General features: G+C 38.3%; 1 protein-coding gene across 1 annotated transcript; it reads left to right on the top strand.

Annotated features, from left to right (window-relative positions):
- The first annotated feature begins 4,961 nt into the window (after nt 1-4,961).
- LOC139309291 (vomeronasal type-2 receptor 26-like) lies at nt 4,962-17,309 on the top strand. Its single transcript, XM_070933347.1, has 5 exons — nt 4,962-5,213; nt 10,717-11,511; nt 13,620-13,832; nt 16,117-16,243; nt 16,399-17,309. Exons 1-5 carry the CDS (start codon nt 5,178-5,180, stop codon nt 17,307-17,309), a joined length of 2,082 nt encoding a protein of 693 aa, XP_070789448.1. The 5' UTR covers nt 4,962-5,177.
- The last annotated feature ends 3,016 nt before the right edge of the window (nt 17,310-20,325 follow it).

The raw sequence follows: 20,325 nt of genomic DNA, 5'->3' as shown, positions 1-20,325 counted from the left end.
TAAATGTTGAACAGGAGGGGCAAGAGGACTGACCCCTGTGGCACCCCACAGACTAGGTGCCTTGGGGTCGACCTCTGCCCCCCTGCCAACACAGACTGTGTACGGCCAGAGAGGAAGGAGGCAAACCACCGCATAACAGTGCCTCCCACTCCTAACCCCTCCAGCCGGCGCAGCATGATACCATGGTCAATGGTATCAAAAGCCCCTGAGAGATCTAACAGGACCAGGACAGAGGAACAGCCCCTGTCCCGAGCCCTCCAGAGATCATCGACCAATGCGACCAATGCTGTTTCCGTGCTATACCCAGGCCTGAAACCCGACTGGAATGGATCCAGATAATCCGCTTCATCCAGATGCTGAGGAAGCTGTCATGCCACCACACTCTCAACAACCTTCGCCACAAAATGATTGTCCAACTGCTCCTCCAACAGGCTGGCAATGGAAGCCAACATGGAGAAGACCTAAACAGCAACCATATACTTCCCCTTGGTGTTCACGTAGGTGGGTAGGAAGGATATCCAGACACTACAGAAGAACATCATGCTGAAGATGATAACTTAGCTTTTTTGAACTCCCAGGTAGATTTGTGGCTAGGAAAGCAGATGACCGCCAGGAAGACCAGGCAGCCAAGAGCAAGGTAGAACATGGCAAAAGAGCCTTTATTACATTGCATTATGAACTCAATAGAGCCTGAGTACATGTCCGACTCAAAGAACAAGGGAGAGGTGCCCAAGCAGATGCCATTGCATTCTGGACCATATTCAGGAGCAACCTCATGTAGAAGACCCTGAATTGTGCACCACCTGCATCCAGAGGAGGGCCTCCTCATCAATTTATAATTCTAGAACAGATGGGAAATGAAATTTCATTTTTTAAAAAACCTTCTTTTTATGAACCTGTAGTATTTATTTAGTATATATGAGATATATATACATACATACATACATACATACATACATACATACATACATACATACATATATAAATTTGGTATAAAAATGGTTTGTCGTGAATGCGACTGCTTGAGGCCTCCTAGATTGGAGCTGAAAGGCAAAAGGGATGCAGTATCCTCCCTCCCACATGCTGGGGTAGATGAAGTGTCTCGATAGGAAAACACTACACACACACACACACACACACACACACACACACACACACACACACACACACACATATATATATATATATATATATATATATATATATATATATATATATATATATATATTTGAACTGAACACCTCAACAAGAGAATAATTATGGAAGCCATTGAAATAGAAAAACACCCCCATAACATGAATAAACGTGACGATACCTCCCGCCTACCAGACATCTGGAAACTAGCCCTTGTCAACAAATGAGTCCCAGCACCCACAGCCAGAAAAATCTACCTCACACACACCGAGACCTCCAACCAAATCACATTCCAGCCAGCCACAAAGATGAAGCTCTGCCACCTGGTGGAGAAAACCGACCATACACCCAAAGCCAAGCCAATAGACACAGACCGGGACTCCCAACCAATGAGAACGAAGAGGTGGGGCCATCCCAGCAAAGCAGATTACCAGCACCAGATTTGAAATAGTAACGGCAGTTGCTGCAGAAGACCCCTTGCATAAGCCTGATGATGGCAGATGAGATTCTGTCGAAACATTGCCAAAGTGCTCTCAATCTTATACGGGAGAAGACCCGAATACACCAAGGCTTGTATGTATGTATGTATGTATGTATGTATGTATGTATGTATGTATGTATGTATTTTTCTCTCAGCCAGGTTTTTCCTACATAAATCAAGATCTTTATACAGCCATAGTTCAATGAAATCTCATTCACCAGTTTCTAGGCTTTATCAGACATCAAACTAGCATTTTGCAGTCTGTTGTGAGACTTAAAGGAGACTAAGATAGATCTATTTCTGACTAGTTTGTCTTCTTCAGTTAGCCACACCTTCATCTCATGTCTCCTCCCTGTAAAGGTCAAATATTTATTTTATTCTCTTTTCGTAGGTCTTTATGTGTATTTTTCTCTCAACCAGGTTTTTCCTACGTAAATCAAGATCTTTTACAGCCATAGTTCAGTGAAATCTCGTTCACTAGTTTCTAGGCTTTATCAGACATCAAACCAGCATTTTGCTGTCTGTTGTGAGACTTAAGACGAAAAGAGAATAAAATAAATATTTGACCTTTACAGGGAGGAGACATGAGATGAGGGTGTGGCTAACTGAAGAAGACAAACTAGTCAGAAATAGATCTATCTTAGTCTCTCTTAAGTCTACCCAAGTCTCCCTTAAGTCTACCCAAGTCTCCCTTGGCCAAGACACCTCCAATTTTACGTGGGAGAAAACCCGAATAACCAAAGACCTACATAGATATAGATATATAGATATAGATAGATAGATATAGATATAGATATAGATATAGATATAGATATAGATATAGATACACACACACACACACACACACACACACACACACACACATACATACACATATATAGTATATATGGGAGACACGGTGGCTCAGTGGCTAAGATGCTGAGCTTGTCGATAGAAAAGTCAGTAATTCAGCGGTTTGAATCCCTAGTGCCGCCTAACAGAGTGAACTCTAGTTACTTGTCCCAACTTCTGCCAACCTAGCAGTTTGAAAGCACATAAAAAATGCAAGTAGAAAAATAGGGACCACCTTTGGTGGAAGGTAACTGCATTCCCTGTGCCTTTTTGTGTTTAGTCATGCTGGCCACATGACCACGGAGGCATCTTCGGACAGACTCTTTGGCTTTGAAACAGAAATTAGCACCACCCTCTAGAATCAGGAACCACTCTCACATATATGCGAGGGGCACATTTCAGGGGTGAAATCCAGCAGGTTCTGACAGGTTCTGGAGAACCAGTAGCAGAAATTTTGAGTAATTCAGAGAACCGGCAAATACCACCTCTGGCTGGGCCCAGAGTGGGGTGGGAATGGAGATTTTACAATATCCTTCCATGCCACACCCACCAAGCCATGCCAACCAAGCCACACCCCAAAACTGGTAGTAAAAAAAAATTAAATTTCACCACTGGAACCTTTACCTTTAGTATTTATTTATTCAGAGTAGAGTCAGGGTGACTGGATGGAGCTGAGCATTTACTGGTAAGATGCCCTTCCTTCCTGATGCTTACATAGAGTTCACAGCAGATATATTTTCTTGGTGCTCTAGGAGAGAACCATCTGCTGCTACCTAATATTGAACTCTCAACTTTCCAAGAGGCGAGTGTCTTCACCACTAGGCCACCACACAACTCAGATTGAAATTTCACTTTAGGCACAAGGAATCCTAAAAATCAGTCCAATTTAGAATTTCTTACAGAAAATTACAAAGGACTCTACTCTTAATTTTAGACACATTTCAAGGCGACTGATTGCTTCCTTGGTATTAAAAAACAGGCAAGATTAGAGTTAAGTGTCATCAACCAAGTGTGGCATCAAACTCCATAACTCTGAGTTACCTCCCCAGCAGTCTTTGGAGACAAGAGGCCATGTTGAAAGACAAAGATATTGAATTATTTACTTCAGCTTCACTTTCTGAACATGTTCTGACATGAAGGACAACAATCACTACAGAATAGTGCCCCCAAGGGGTATAGCTGTGATTTCTCTATAGCATGTTTTTTTCCAGTTACTCCTCTGCAAATGGAGCCCTTGAAGAGTTCAGGATTCCCAGAAGGGAAGTTGTGTCTTGCTGTAATTTTCACCAACTTGGTCTTTGATATCTCTTCTGCTACTATTCCAGTGGTTGCTTTGATGCAAACATCTGACTGAAGCAATAAGGAAGGGATCTTGTATCAGAAAAGCATAAATGCCTCAGGTAGTGTTCTCTTTGGAACACGTTTTGGGACAGGTAGGAGCTGTGCTCTTCAATGTTCTTTTTCTCCTTTCCAGATGAAGCTTGGTTTGTCTCTGCCTGATTCAGGAAAGCCACCGGCAATTTCATCTTGTGAGAGTCCTTTGGATTCTTGTAATTCTTCCTGTTCTCATTTAGAAACAGGAAAAGGATTGATTTATCTCTATATATTATGGACCTCCTCCTTCTGCTTTTGATGATACTTGAATCCATGCCAATCTCTGGGAACCTTAGAATCAAGTGCCCGCTGAGTTTGGAACATCAGGATGGAAAAAAACCATGGAGCTATTACAGATCAGGAGACCATCTCATTAGTATAGTCATCACTGCAACGGAAATATCACATACAATATTGCTTTTCAACAAGGCTCCTTATAATCAGTCTGACTCGTAAGTCATACAGTGTGATGAATGTGTCAATTCTCTCCATTTGGAGCTCTAACACTCTTTGTCATTTCTTCTTATTTCATTTGCTCCTATATTGCAAGACCTGTTCATTTTTGTGAAACATTTTGGTTTCCATGACTTCTTTCCTTTGTCTTATTTTGTGGAAATACTCAAATCCAAAAATGGGGCAGAAAGAAAACATGAAAGAAATCCACATTATTTTCCTCTCCCTTCCAATCCTGAATTGTTTCCTTTTGTTTCCATAGTTTTCTAATCCACTCTTTAATATTCATTTCCTGATCCTTATAGGAATAGATGATTTATTTTTCGAATGGCTTTTCTGGGTCACGTATCAAAAATCCTCTTCCATTTATGATGGTTTTGTTTGAATGATTGAATTATTTTGCAATGGTTCCTGGGCTGAGGAAAATTGATACTGCTACACATTATGGTAGATTTGTGAAACTTAACCCTGGTGGGGAACAATCTCTATCTTCTCTTACCAACAGTCATTAAAATTAAATGTTGGTTTTAGATCAATATTGGCTTAAGATTCAATACATTCGTGGAAAAAGATAATGTATTAAATAGAAAGCAAGATTTTGTTATTGCTGTTGAAGATGCTGATATTAATATTAACTTTTTTTAAAACCAGTTTACCTTCTGATAAGTCAAGAATAGTATACTTTATTTTCAATATTCAAGTTGTCAACAAAACTCCCCAGCTCTTGCACAATTTGACGCTTGGCTACAACATCCATGACAACTATTTGAACACACTTGGCACTTCAGATGCCTTGCTGGACATTCTCTCTGCTGGAGAAGCCAATGTTCCCAACTACAGCTGTGGAAGGAAGGACAACCTGTTGACTCTGGTTGATGGAGCTGAAAGGGACATCTCTATCCAGATGTCAACATTAGTCGGCCTCTACAAAGTCTCACAGGTTTGTGTGTTTATTTCTCTATCTGATAAATTGAGTAGAGTGGTAGTGGATGAGTGATAGATCCAACTATATCTTGTCTATAGAATTGTAGGTATCATAGCCAAGGATCCACAGTGGGGAGGGAGCAAGGATCAAAGCAGACAAATCCTCTCATAACACCATCCTCATTGCTTAGGGGGCTTCTACTACAGATTTGTGAATTGAGCAGAAACTTTGTGTTCAATTAAAAGGAACTTCTGGGCAACTGGAAGTTAAGCAGTAATAATAATAACTTTTTTGTCATTGTACGTGTATACACAGTATACCCATACAATGAAATTCTCTTAACACCCGAAGACCAGGTCCAACACACATAACTATCCCCAAACACACTCCCACCCACCACAATTCCCCACCCCTAAACTACCCAAACATCCATACAAAAGACCAAGTAATATTGTCCAACAGCTCACTGATGGTGGCCCTTTAGTTCATTGTTGAGTGCAATTATATATCTGGGATAAAAATTATTCAGAAAATGTGTGGTCCAAGTTTTAATTGTTTTGTATCTTCTGCCAGAAGGCAACAGTCCCAAAAGATTGTAAGCAGGATGGGAAGAGTCCCTGAGAAAGTTATGCAACTTTCTCAAACAGTGAGATTTGAAGATGTCGTCCAGGGCTGGTAGCTGGAGTTCAATGATATTCTGGGCAGTTTTAATGATTCTCTGTAGAGCTTTTTTGTCCACTGCAGAGCTGCTTCCATACCATGCAAGAATGCTGTATGTCAGGACACTCTCAATGGTGCTGCGATAGTAGGACAGAAATAGATGCTGAGATAGATTTATCTTCTGGAGCATTCTCAGGAAGTACAGCCTCTTCTGTGCCTTCTTCACAAGCATGTTAGCATTCATAATCCATGAGAGGTCCTTTGAGATATAAATGTCCAGAAATTTAAAACTACCAACCTTCTACACCTCTTCACCATTTATGTACAATGGTAAATGTACATCTCTCTTCCTCCTGAAGTCAATTATAAGTTATTTATATTTCTTTACACCACAATGTCAGGCCTTGTACTTCCTTCCTGTAGGCAGACTCATTGTTCTTATTAATGAGCCCCACCACTGTTGTGTCATCTGCAAATTTAATAATTGTGTTGGTGTTATACAATGGGGTGCAGTCATGTGTGTACAAGGAATAAGGGAAAGGGCTTAGCACACAACCCTGGGGGGCTCCTGTGCTTAGTATCAGAGTAGAGGAATGGTGAGATCCCATCCTTACTGACTGTGGCCTATCTGTCAGAAAATCCTTTATCCACAAACAAATCCTCTGATTTATACCCAAATTGGACATTTTAAGAAACAATCTGGGAAGGCACCAGGCCTGGACAGATTACCAGCAGAATATTACAAGACATTTCAGGAATCGCTGAATCTCCCATTGTTAGAAGTCATGAATGAAGTCATGTTAAAGATGAAATTACCCAAGTCATGATCAGAAGCATTTATTACACTTGTTCCAAAGGAGGATACCGACCCACAACAAATTAAGAATTATAGGCCTATTTCCCTGCTAAATTCAGACTATAAAATCTTTGCTTCAATATTGGCAGAAAGACTTAAAAGATATTTAAATAATTCCATACACTCCGATCAAAATGGGTTTCAGCCAAAAAGACAGATTAAAGACAATATGAGAATAATCTTGGATACATTGGAATATTATGAGGCACATCCTGAAAAGCAAATGGCTTTAATATTTTTAGATGCTCAGAAAGACTTTGATAATGTGAACTGGCGATTTATGTTATTACAGCTGGAGCAGATGGGCTTTGGTAGAAAATTTATTCAAGCCATAGAAGCCATATACTACAAACAAACAGCAAAAGTAATGATAAATGGAGAATTGACAGAATCTATTGAAATAAAAAAAGGTACGAGACAAGGATGTCCACTGTCACCTTTATTATTTGCATTAACATTAGAAGTGCTAAACAGAAATATTAGAGAAGATAAAAAGGGAATGAAGATTCAAAAGGAAGAATACAAATTGCAAGCATTTGCTGATGACCTGGTTTTTATTCTTGAAGATCCATTAGAATCAACAACTAAATTGATAGACAAAATAGGAGAATATGGAAAAGTAGCTGGTTTGAAAATAAATAAAGACAAAACGAAGGTCTTGACAAAAAATATGTTAATAAAACAAAAAGAAGAATTGGCGGAAATATCAAAGATGCAGGTCACAAATAAGGTTAAATACTTGGGGATATATCTGACAGCAAGATGCAGTGCACTTAAAGAGAATAACTATAATAAACTTAAGCAACAGATAGTGACAGATTTGGCAAAGTGGGAAAATTTACAAGTGTCATTGATAGGGAGAATATCAACTATTAAGATGAATATATTGCCTAGAATCCTATACCTGTTTCAGACAATTCCAATCAGACTGGGGAAAGATTATTTTGAAGATTTGAATAAAATAGTGCTGAAATATATTTGGCAGGGTAAAAAAGCGAGGATAAAACTAAAGTTGTTGCAAGATGCCAGAATACGAGGAGGTTTTGGCTTGCCTAATTGGGAACTATACTATCAAGCGACAAGTTTGATGTGGATTAAGGAATGGATAACGCTAAGAAATGCCAGATTATTGACTTTAGAAGGGCATGATTTGTTACTGAGTTGGCATGCCTTTTTATGGTACAAGGAAACAAAAACACAGGGGTATTTTAGAAGACATTTCATACAAGAGGCTTTGCTATTAAACTGGGAGAAGGTAAAAAAACAACATTTAAAAATTCTGGTCTGGTTATCATCTATTGAAGCATTCTCACATTCAATAACATTTAGAAAGGAACAAATTGTTAGATATAGTGAATTATTGAATGAAAAGGGTGAACTTAAATCTTTGCAAGAAATAGAAGTACAAGGTATAAAAATGAATTGGTTTTCTTATTTGCAAATACAATCTAGACATGATAAAGATTATAAGACAGAAGGTTTTTTATAACAATTTGACTAGTTTAGATAAAATCTTAACAGGTACTGACGAAAATATAATTAAAAAGTTGTATGGATATTTATTAGAGGTTAAATTGGAGGATGAACAAGTTAAAGAAACAATGATTGCTTGGGGGAAAAATTTTGGACATGGAATCGATTTAGAGAAATGGCAAAAATTGTGGTTGCAAAATTATAAAATGACAATGTCAACTGCATATAAAGAAAATTTGTATAAGATGTTTTACAGGTGGCACTTACCCTCGACGAGAATTGTTAGAATGTTCAAGAATAAATCGGGAAAATTTATTTTATTTTTATTTATTTTATTTTATTTTATTAAATTTCTATACCGCCCTACTCCCGAAGGACTCAGGGCGGTGAACAGCCACAGGATAAAACACATAAATACAAAAATTTAAAATAGAATAAAAACGAATTAAATAATTTGGCTGAACAAATTTAAAATACCCCATAATTTAAAAACAAATTAAAATTTACATTTAAAAAGGGGAGAAGGGGAGAATGTTGGAAATGTCATCAGATACTGGGTTCATACTACCATATGTGGTGGACGTGTGCAGAAACTAAAAGATACTGAACTAAAATCCACACATGGGTGGAAAAAATGACACAAAAACACATAGACTTTAAACCAGAGATTTTTTATTGGGGATTGTACCTGAAATATACAATAGAGAATTGAGATATTTGATTGTGAATGTATTAACAGCGGCTAAAATTGTGTTTGCTAAAAATTGGAAAAATGAGAAAATGCCAACGCAAGACAAAATTATTAAGAAAATAATGGAATGTGCAGAAATGAGTAAATTGACATTTGAAATTAGAGAACAAGAAGATAAACAATATTATAAGATACGTGACCTATTTTACCAATGGTTAGATAAAAAGACGGAAATGAAATATGGTAGAGATTTTTCTAATGCAAGAAATGTAGAATTATATAAAATACAATATAAAGATGTTTTGTTATTGGAATGATTTAGGAGAATGAATGGCATAATACTAATTAACTCAAATCTTAGATCATTTTGTATGAAATGAGGGAAGAAACAGCCATAGTTAAACATATGATTAATGAGGATAATAATACATGGATATATATGAATAGAGTGAAAATGCACAAAAGACTTGTAACCAACCGACACACTGTTTGTGTTTGTATTTGTATTTGTATTTGTATTGAAGATGATTTTTTATTTGTTGTTTTATATATTTGTTTAAAAATATTTTTTTTTTTGTCAAAAAAGAAAAAAGAAGCAACCTGTTGGGTAAAATGGTGTTAAAGGCAGAGCTATAATCCACAAATAACAGCCTCGCATATGTCCCCTGTTGTTCCAAATTATTCAATACAGTAGGGACAACAAGAGGCATAGCATCGTCAGTTGTTCTATATGCAAATTGCTATGGGTCCAAAGTAGATGGAAGACTAGCCTTAATACAGTTCAACACCAGCCTCTCAAAACATTTCATGACAACAGATGTTAAAGCTACTGGTCTATAATCATTAACGGATACCACTACTGTCTGCTTAGGGACTGGCACCATAATGGATGTCTTCAGGCAGATAGGGATAGAGCACTGCAACAGGCATAGATTGAAAATATCAGTGAACACTCCAGCTAGCTCTGCAGTGCAGTCCCTGACAACTCATCCCATGATTCCATCAGGCCCAGCTGCCTTCCGGTTATTAACATTCTGGAAAGCACATCTCACATCAGAGATCTGAAGCAGAAGTGGTTGATAACGATGGTAGGTGTTAATGGTGTACTATCAGTGGTAAATGCTGGAATGATGGTCGTTCCTGTTTCCACCTCAAAACTGTTGAAGAATTGATTTAGCTGCTCAGCCAAAGAGTCACTACTGCTAGACATACTATTTTTATTGCTTTGTCCCGTGAATTGTTGCAAGCCTTGCAGTGATGGAAAGCTCATGTTTTCCATATGATCTTAGACAAAGTAATGAGAATTTCAATTATTCAGATTCATGAAAAGAATCCAAATGGATTATCTTATCTACTGTTGATAAAACATGCACTGCATGTCTTTTACTGTATTGTACGCTCTCATAGAGAGGGGCTCCTCCAGGTGCCATTAGCCAAACAATGTCGACTGGCGGCACCCAGGGGGAGGGCCTTCTCTGTGGGGGCACCTACTATCTGGAACGAGCTCCCCCCGGAGATACGGAGGATCCTGGATCTGCGCACTTTCCACCGTGCTCTTAAGACCCTCCTATTCCAGCAGGCCGGCCTGGCCTAATTTTCTCCCCTTTCTTTTAAATTTTTTAAACTGAAATTTTAATTTGTTTTTAAATTATTGGGAATTTTAATTGTCTCGGGTAAAATTATTTAATTTGGTTTTAATTATGTTTTTTAACTTTTGTATTTATGTGTTTTATTCTGTGCCTGTTCACCGCCCTGAATCCTTCGGGAGTAGGGCGGTATACAAATCTAATAAATGAATGAAATGAATGAATGAATGAATTGTCTTATCACTTTTTCAGATTAGTCTTGAAATTTCTTCAGAGGCTCTGAGTGAAAAAAGTCAGTTTCCTTTTTTCCACCGGACGTTCCCCAAACAAGGTTTTCAGTATCCAGGAATTGTCCAACTTCTCCTCTATTTCAGATGGACCCTGATTGGTCTCTTTGCTTCAGACACAGAGAAAGGAGACAATTTCATGAGAATTTTTACTCCTTTGCCTGTCAGGAATGAAATTTGTGTTGTTATATCACAACAATTCTCAACAACTACACCCACAAAATCCTTCAGGGAAGCCATGTCTAAGTGGAGACAGGTCAACGTCTTTGTTCATTTTGCAGAATATGATCCCATTTGGGACAGAATCCTTCCTTTCCATTTAACCCTTGAAGGTTTTCCAGGATCCATTGAAGAGAAAGTCTGGCTCATGACAGGTTTGGGAACATATGAAATGAAAAAGCACAGACTTCTCAAATATATCCATAGTATTTGGAACTTTTCCTTTTTGTCAAAGGAAAGGCCAAAAGATGATGCTTTTGAACCCTATTTCTTTCTAAACCCCAGTTTTGAAGATGAGTCTTTTGAATGTTCTCTTTCAAAGCATGACTTTTCTGTCAAAGGTCGGAGACGATGCACTGAGAAATTGCCACTGGGGGCCCAAAAGAATGAGAGCAATTTCCATATCACAAATGATGAACATTATTACAGTTTTGTTAAGACTCTGGTCCATGCCTTGAATGCTGCATATTCCTCCAATTCAAGGAGGAAAAGGAAAGAAGGGGAAGAGAGCTTGGGCACTCCAAGGCTACAGCCATGGCAGGTACAGAGTCCTGAGAAGGCTCCTTAAAACCTAGTTACTTTTGAGAATTCAAAGGAGAAGCAGGAGAACTGTCTCAATCTACTTGTGCTACGAAAGGCCAACACTAATCACTTGGGAGGATAATTTATCAAATAGCCTATACTAAAAAAGATAAATTTTGATGTTAACCACTACTAATTTTAAAAAGGATGTATGCATTTTAAAATAAATGCCAGCATGTATAGATATCAATGAAAGTGGTTAGCATCTTTCAGTTATTGGAAGAGTCTTGTATCCTCCCTTTTCCAACTGAATATTTTATAAATTGGAAAAGCTGCTCCCAGTCTTGTTATTATCTGCTGCCATTGAACAACATAGCTCCTCTACTTGTAGACTTTCTGTCCAAAGACATCTCCGTCAGTGGTGGGTTCCTCCTGGTTCCGCCCGGTTCCGCCGAGCCGGTAGCAGTGAAGATATGACGTCACTGAACTGGTTCTGCCGCCCGTCCCCTGCCACCCCACCCCACCCCTGAGTTATTCTTACCTTTTATTTGGCCCCAGCCCCAATTTATTTCTGCCTCCTGAGTTCCAGCTGATGGGCTATAAGAAAAAACTGTTTAAACTCTTGCCACGGGGCTTCAAAGGGCCGTCCTACAGCTTGATCAGTGGTAAAAGGCAGTTTGGTGGTAGGTCGGTGCCTCCAAAAACAAATGAGTAGACCGGTGCCTGCAAAAATACACGAGTAGACCAGTGCCTGCAAAAATAAATGGGTAGACCACTGCCTGAAAAAACAAATGGGTAGACCAGTACAGCTCTGCAAGCAGTTAAAAGCCTGGTAGACCAGTACCTCTGCTAAATCCTAAAGAATTGTCACATGACCATCAAGCCAAGTCCACAAAATAAGCCACACCCACAGAACTGGTAGTAAAAAATTTAGAACCCACCCCTGCTCCCCACATTTAAAGAGCCTCTCTCCTGTGTGCCAAAACACCTCCTACATTATGGGCACTTTTCATTTTTCTGCACATGCAGAAAAGGCTTCTCTTCTTTGTGAAGCATCTCATGTTTTCTAAGATAATACTTGCAATGAAAAAAATTCTCACTCTCCGGACATTTATTTATTTATGTTTAAAGTTTTTTTTTAATTTTTGAGACAAACATTTAACACATCATTCATTTCTTCCATGTGACATTTCGGTGTTATCTCCAAAAAACTGCTTCTCTTCTCTTATCTCCTCTATCTTCATACTCATCAAGTCCATTACAAAAATTTTCACTAATATAGTATTCTAGTTACAACATTTTTTTCAAACTCTTTTAAAACTTATTTATATCTCTTTTCTAACCAATAGTAAAATTGAATCCATATCTTAAAATATTCTGAGTCTTCTCTTTCTTTTATCATCATAGATAATCTATTCATTTCTGCACAATCTAACCATTTTTTTATTACTTCTCTCTCCCTTCCTCTCTCTGGAATATACCAGAGATGGTATATTCTCTGCTTTCCAATTTTGTGCATAAACAATCCTTGCCACTGTTATTACATGTACAATCAAGTATATATTATCTTTACTAATTTTCTCTGTTAAGATACCCAATAGGAATAGCTCTAGTTTTAAATCCATACGTTGTTGTATCATTTCCTCCAACCATAACTTAATTTTATTCCAATAGTTCTTTGCTTCAGGGCATGTCCACCACATATGGTAATATGAGCCTGGTAACTGGTGGCATTTCCAACATTTAGCTGATTTATCTTTAAACATTTTTGCCAGTTTCTCAGGGGGCATATGCCATCTGTAAAACATTTTATATTGGTTTTCCTTGTATGCCGTGGACATTGTTATTTTGTAATTTCTTTCCCATAATTGTTGCCATTTATGTAAGCCAATTACATATTGTTAATATAAATACTGTCAATATATGATGGAGAAATTTTGCTGAACCCTTTTCCTTCACTTATGAAGATAGTGGTGACACTTTTCTCCTTATTAAGCATGAGTTGAAGTTAGAGAACAATAGTTGCAAGTTGTACAACTGTAGAAGAAAGAATCACATGTGAAAAAATCACGTGGGATAAGAAACAGAGGTTTCTGCTTTTAAAATTCTTGGGTGTTTCCATTTTAGTTTCATCCCTTTTTGGAGAAGAATGAGTTTTGCAATCTTTCTCAATTTATACTCTACATGGACCAAAATGGAGAGATAGCAGCAGATCTGCGCATCGTGAGCTTGTTGGTTCTCCCCAAAGAGGATCCCACCGAAAGGGTTATGGCGGTATTTAAAAGGCAGAGACTTATTTTCTTCAAAGATGCTATGTCAAAGCTAAAGGTGTTAAATAAAGTGGGTGAAATTTTGCCATCTTATCTCTGTTTTTCAAAACCTTAGAACCCAATTCAAGTGGGCTAAGCCCACAATTACCATGATGAATAACTTCACTGAAAATTGAATGTGAGGAATAGAAACCTTATAGTTACTGCTTGGGAGGGTTCAGTACTATTCACAAAATTATTCTTCAGATGCTATATTATGGAACACAATTTTAAGCTGATTCAGACACATTCAATATTGGATTCTTCTTTAGGATGCGGACCAAGGTCCTCTTGTGTCCCCTCTATATTTAGTATCTCCATCAAACCAGTGAGACACCCACAAGGGCTGGGAAATGTGTTGCTCATAGCCTCAGATTTGCTTATTCCTTACCTTCAAATAGCAATTCTGTTGACCGGTGCCTGAATTCAGTTTTGGACTGAATCAGATGAAACAGAATCATGACTGCATGATTCTCTGGTCCCATTAGGAAATAAGTGTAATATTGTCCTGGTTGGAAAAGTGTGCTCTTAAAGGGCAGACTCATAATCTACAATGTTTTTAAGCATCCCAGACTTTGCCAGAGTTATCCACGCCTCTCTTTCACCCCACTGGGATGAAGTAACAGACCTTTAATTCTTTTTCCATGGCAGTTGGTGTCTCCTAACTGCAGTTCTTCAGCAGAAAAGACCTTTTCTTAGATATCTAGCTGGGTTTTATAACTATTTGTTTCTGACACAGGGTTCATACCTATGTCCCATGTGCTGCAGAAAAAGATCGTTGACTTATCTTTCTAGGGGGACATGTTCTCACGATCTCACCTCCCTCTCCCCTCAATACAGATATAGAAACTAGACAGTCAATGTAGAAGAGAATATTTGTAGCTCAGGGTTGAACTGTGCTGTCCTTGTTGTTTTGTGGTTTTCTTACAAATATTTCATTACCAAACAAGGCAACTGTCAGGGTTCTGATCTATTTCATGAGCCTCAAGCCAAGCTTCAAAAGAAATCCAGATATTTATTAGGAGCTTCGTGTTGGCACAAACCAAGTGAAGCCAACTCTGACCTCACTTAATTCGTGCCTTGGCTCTGACCCTGTTTCCCCCTCCCCCCAAGGTGTGTCATCAGTCACATTCCCCAATGAAGCAATTTCACGGATTGTAGAAGTCACTCTCTCCAGACACTATGGGTCCCCCTGGAGATGACCTTGACATTGCCAGCTGGAAGGTGCTTTGTTTTGACTGAAATGCTAGTTCTTTGATGCAGCTGCCAGGCTCGGTTCCCCATCCCCCTGCCTAGGGCAACTCAAGAGCAGGTCAGGAATGCTTTGTGAGTTGACATTTGGCCTCCCTCACTTCTTGAAGGCAAGCTGTGCAAAGCAAAAACAGTTTGAGTACAGGTATAGATTTTACGGGTGTGACCCCTCGGCTTGGCTTACTCAATGAACCCCCTTGCTAGGTTTTTGTCTATGTATTTGCACATTTTTTGCATTTCCCGGCATGTCATGGCATAAAATTTGGGTTTAGGTAGTTTTGCCCCAGGAATGATTTTGATGGCACACTCCATCTCACGGTGGGGAGGGAGTAGGACATCACACTCAGCCTCGCTGAACACTTCCGCAAGGTCCTGATATTCTTTGGGGATCTGTTTGACCTCTGGGGTTTTGTCGAAGGTGGCTGCCAATTGTTCTGATGCAGTAAGTTCCCCAGTAAGTCCTAAGTGCAATAAGTTCTTTAGCCTAGCAGCCACAAGATTTTATGAAATAAATAAATAAATAAAATTAAAAAAGAATGTTCCCTTCTAAGTTGACAACACTAATTTGTAAGCAGTTTTTTTTCTCCTTGAAAATTCATTTTTGACTATGTTCAAAGGAGAACACTTTTGCAATGTTACATGCATTCCAGAACAAAACTTTTCCAAAACTACTGGTCAGCGGTTTCTTTCTTCCTCAAAGTGAAACATATTTTAATAAATCAAATAGAATAAAATTTTAATGTATATTATTTAGAATAAATTTTATTCCAAAATTTATTAGGAATATAACACCAAAATTTAAAATCATGGATATATGAAGAATGAGGCCATGAGCAGGAACCCACTGGTTTTAATTTAATGCTTAAATTTTTTTTCAATTCCATCCTTCCAGATTTCATTAAATAGAAAAATACTCTCTGGCAATGTGATATAGTTAGAGATTTCATACTTACCTAAGTAAATCCTAGAGACTACTTGGTGAATTGTCAGTACATGTCCATTTTGAATGAATAGGAGTCCTAACACATTTTCCTTGTCATTCCTTGTTTTATTTTTCTTCTTAGTCTCTTCCTCAATCAATTTGTGTGGAAAGTTGTCATCCTGGATTTGTCAAGCGGGCTCGAGAAGGAGAGCCAGTTTGCTGCTACGACTGCATTCCTTGTCCGGAGGGGACCATCTCCACTCAAGAAGGTGGGTAACAACAGAGGAAATGATTCTGGATTTATCCAAAGCATTTTGATCAATATACTTTTAAAAGCATGCTATCAATTATTGTCCTAAGAAAGTATTGCTTGAAAGGTAAAAGGGTATTATATGAAAGAAATATTCCTTTTTGTTTTTCTCAGATATGGAAAAATGCACCCAGTGTCCAGATGATAAATATCCAAATGAAGACCGAATCCAATGTATCCCCAAAGTTCTAACCTTTCTTTCTTATCAAGAATATCTGGGCATAATCTTGGTCTCTTTTGCTCTACTTTTGTTCCTAACCACAGACCTTGTCTTATTCATATTCATTAAATACCGAGAAACTCCCATTGTCAAAGCCAACAACCGGGATCTTTCCTACATTCTCCTGGTTTCCCTCCTGCTTTGCTTTTTGTCCTCTTTTCTCTTCATTGGACAACCAAGAAAAGCCACCTGTCTTCTCCGACAAACAGTGTCCAGCATCATCTTCTCAGTTGCTGTTTCTTCTCTCTTGGCCAAAACCATCATGGTGGTATTGGCTTTCCTGGCCACAAAACCAGGCAACCAAGTGAAGAGATGGTTGGGAAAGGGCTTGGCCAACTCCATCATCCTTTCTTGTTCTGTTGTCCAAATGATCATCTGCTCCACCTGGCTAGGAGTTTCTCCCCCCTTCCCTGACTCTGACTTCCACTCTCAGCCTGGAGAGATCATTCTGCAATGCAACGAAGGGGCCGTTGTCATGTTCTACATCACTCTCGGCTACATGGGCTTCCTGGCTGCCATCTGCTTCACGGTGGCTTTTCTAGCCAGGAATCTCCCTGGGGCTTTCAATGAAGCCAAGCTGATCACCTTCAGCATGCTAGTCTTCTGCAGTGTCTGGTTGACTTTTGTACCAACCTACCTAAGCACCAAAGGAAAATATATGGTGGCTGTTCAGATCTTTTCCATCTTGGCCTCCAGTGCTGGTCTCCTGGGCTGCATCTTCATCCCCAAGTGCTACATCATCATTCTGAGGCCAGACTTGAATACAAGGGAGCAGCTTACAACTAAAAGAAATGTTGAAATGTGAAACAGAGGAATTTTGACTCTCAATACTTTCCAACAGGCCAAGCCTAGAAAAGTCCCAAGTTGTTTTGCATACATGAGTTGGCCAATGATTTTGCTTGAAAAAAATTAAAGGGTGTTTAGACAATGTATCCTTCATGCTTACCCAGTTGAATTGCAAAACAGCCCCCATTCTCTTTTGAACAGTTGAGGTATCCTATCTGTCCTCTGCCCTTAGATTACATGAGCCCTGAAATGCCCCATCAAAACATTTCAAAAATAGCATTGGTGCAATGGGATTGTTGTCGATATGCCAGGAAAAAATAGCACAGGAATATCCTTTCAAAATGTCATTATTTCACTTATACCATGGCTTATTTACAATTTTATCTAGCTGAGCGATATAATTTTATTGATTGATTGATTGATTGATTGAGCCACCCATCTTACCACCCATCTTAATATTGTTTGATACAAGTATTTACTAACAGACAAGGGGGAATTGAGAGGGGAACAGGAACTAGAAAAACAGGGGATTGAGACAGACTGGTATATGCAGATACAAACAAGATATGAGAAAGATGCTAAATTATATGGTTTTTATATGGAAAAGACTGAGTTGGATAGGATACTCATGGGAACAGATGATAATTTAATAAAAAAAATTATAATTTTTTTGCTTAGTATTGAATTAGAGGAGGAACAAGTAAAAGAAACAATGATAGCTTGGGGAAGAAACTTTGGATATTCAATTGATTTGGGAAAATGGCAACAACTATGGGAAAGGAATTATAAATTAATGATATCCACTGCATATAAGGAAAATCAATATAAAATGTTTTATAGATGGCATATGCCACCTGAGAAATTAGCAAAAATGTTTAAAGAAAAATCAGCTAAATGTTGGAAGTGTCATCAATTACCAGGATCATATTATCATATGTGGTGGACATGTCCAGAAGCTAAAAACTATTGGATTAAATTTAAGCCTTGGTTGGAGGAAATGATACATCAATGTATCAAATTTAAACCAGAGCTGTTCCTATTGGGTATCCTACCTGAAAAAATTAGCAAGGAAAATGTTTATTTGATAATACATGTAATAACAGCTGCAAGGATTGTCTATGCACAAAATTGGAAAGCAGAGAATATACCACCGGAGGGAGAAGTAATAAAATTTTTTTAGATTGTGCAGAAATGAATAGATTATCTATGATGATAAAAGAAAGAGAAGACTCAGAATATTTTAAGATATGGAATCAATTTTACTATTGATTAGAAAAGAGATATAAATAAGTGTTAAAAGAGTTTGAAAAAAATGTTGTAACTAGAATACTATATTAGTGAAAATTTTTGTAATGGACTTGGTGAGTATGAAGATAGAGGAGATAAGAGAAGAGAAGCAGTTTTTTGGAGATAACACCGAAATGTCACATGGAATTAATGAATGATGTGTTAAATGTTTGTTTGTCTCAAAAATTAAAAAAAAAAACTTTAAAAATCAATAAATAAATGTCCGGAGAGTGAGAAATTTTTTCATTGCAAGTATTATCTTAGAAAACATGAGATGCTTCACAAAGAAGAGAAGCCTTTTCTGCATCTGCAGAAAAATGAAAAGTGCCCATAATGTAGGAGGAGAAAATACCTTTGGAAGAAGAAGTAATAAAAAAAGATTGTGCAGAAATGAGTAGATTAACTTTGATGATTAAGGATAGAAAAGACTCAGAATATTTTAAAATACGGAATGATTTTTATTATTGGTTGGAAAAGAGATATAAATGATTACTTATATAAGTATGTATAAATATGTGAGGAATAGAATATTATGTTAGTGATGAATTGATATTAAGGACTGGATAAGGATCAAGATAGAAGAAATGACAACTATACAGAAAGAACTTCAGAAGATAACACCAAGATGTCACAGGGAAGAGAAAACTGATATATTAAATGTTTGTTTACATATATCAATTTGGTGTAAAATGATTTGTTGTGAATGTGACTTCTTGAGGGCTCCTGGATTGGAGCTGAAAGGCAAAAAGGAAGCAGAATTTATATTTCACTGGTAAAGAAATAAAGGGAGGCTAGTATAGATCTATTTCAATCTATTTAGCTCTCATCAGCTAGCCATACCCTTACTTGGATTTGAACTTGGCTGCCTGCATGTAGTAGTATATATGTAATATATACCATATTTTTTGGAGTATAAGACGCACCAGAGTATAAGATGCACCTTAATTTTGGGGGAGGTAAACAAGAAAAGAAAAAAAGAATTCTGCCTCTGCCTACCAGCATCAGGCTCAGCGACGTCCTCACTTCCATTTGGATTTTGATAACATGTAGCACAGATCTTTTTATCAGTTTAAAACAAATCCTATCTATTTAACTGGACTGGGTAGGGTGGGAGATGATTTTCATGGGGGCAGTTATTTATTTATTTATTAGTCCAATTTATATGCCGCCCTTCTCCGTAGACTCAGGGTGGTTTACAATGCATTATAGCAAGAGCCTACATACTTTTTTTTGTATATACCTGTTTATTAGGGCTTTCACCCCCACCCCAGCGGTGTTGTTCTATACAAAGTTGGCTTATTGCTCCCACAATCTGGGTCCTCAATTTATCTACCTCGAAAGGATGGAAGGCTGAGTCAACCTTGAGCCTGGTGAGATTCAGACTTACACTAATTGCAGGCAGCTGGCAGCTAAGTGCTAGCACTTAACAGCACTTTAGTCCGCTGCACCACCGAGGCTCTTTTCTCAGGAGTTAGAAGTCTGCTGCTATAGGGGGTGGGGATCTCCAGTCCTCGCACATTATGAAGGCAGCCATCAGAACTGCTGGAGCTGCTTCCAGGCAGATCCTGGGAGAACTCGGACTCTCGGTGGCTAAAGGGGAGGAAGAAAACTCTGGGCACGCTGAGAACACACAAACTCTTGTTGCTGGAAAAAGGGGAGAAGGGCTGCTTCTCCTGCAGCCTCCCCCATCCCCTGTCCTTGCACCTTGTTCCTGCACTCCTCTCTCCTCAACCACCTTTTCCTCCCAA

This window comes from Pituophis catenifer, unplaced genomic scaffold (assembly GCF_029215685.1).
Source record: "Pituophis catenifer annectens isolate HBS135680 unplaced genomic scaffold, rPitCat1.0.hap2 SCAF_2, whole genome shotgun sequence".
In the NCBI taxonomy this organism is placed as follows: domain Eukaryota; kingdom Metazoa; phylum Chordata; class Lepidosauria; order Squamata; family Colubridae; genus Pituophis; species Pituophis catenifer.
This window is presented reverse-complemented; position numbering and strand designations above follow the sequence as displayed.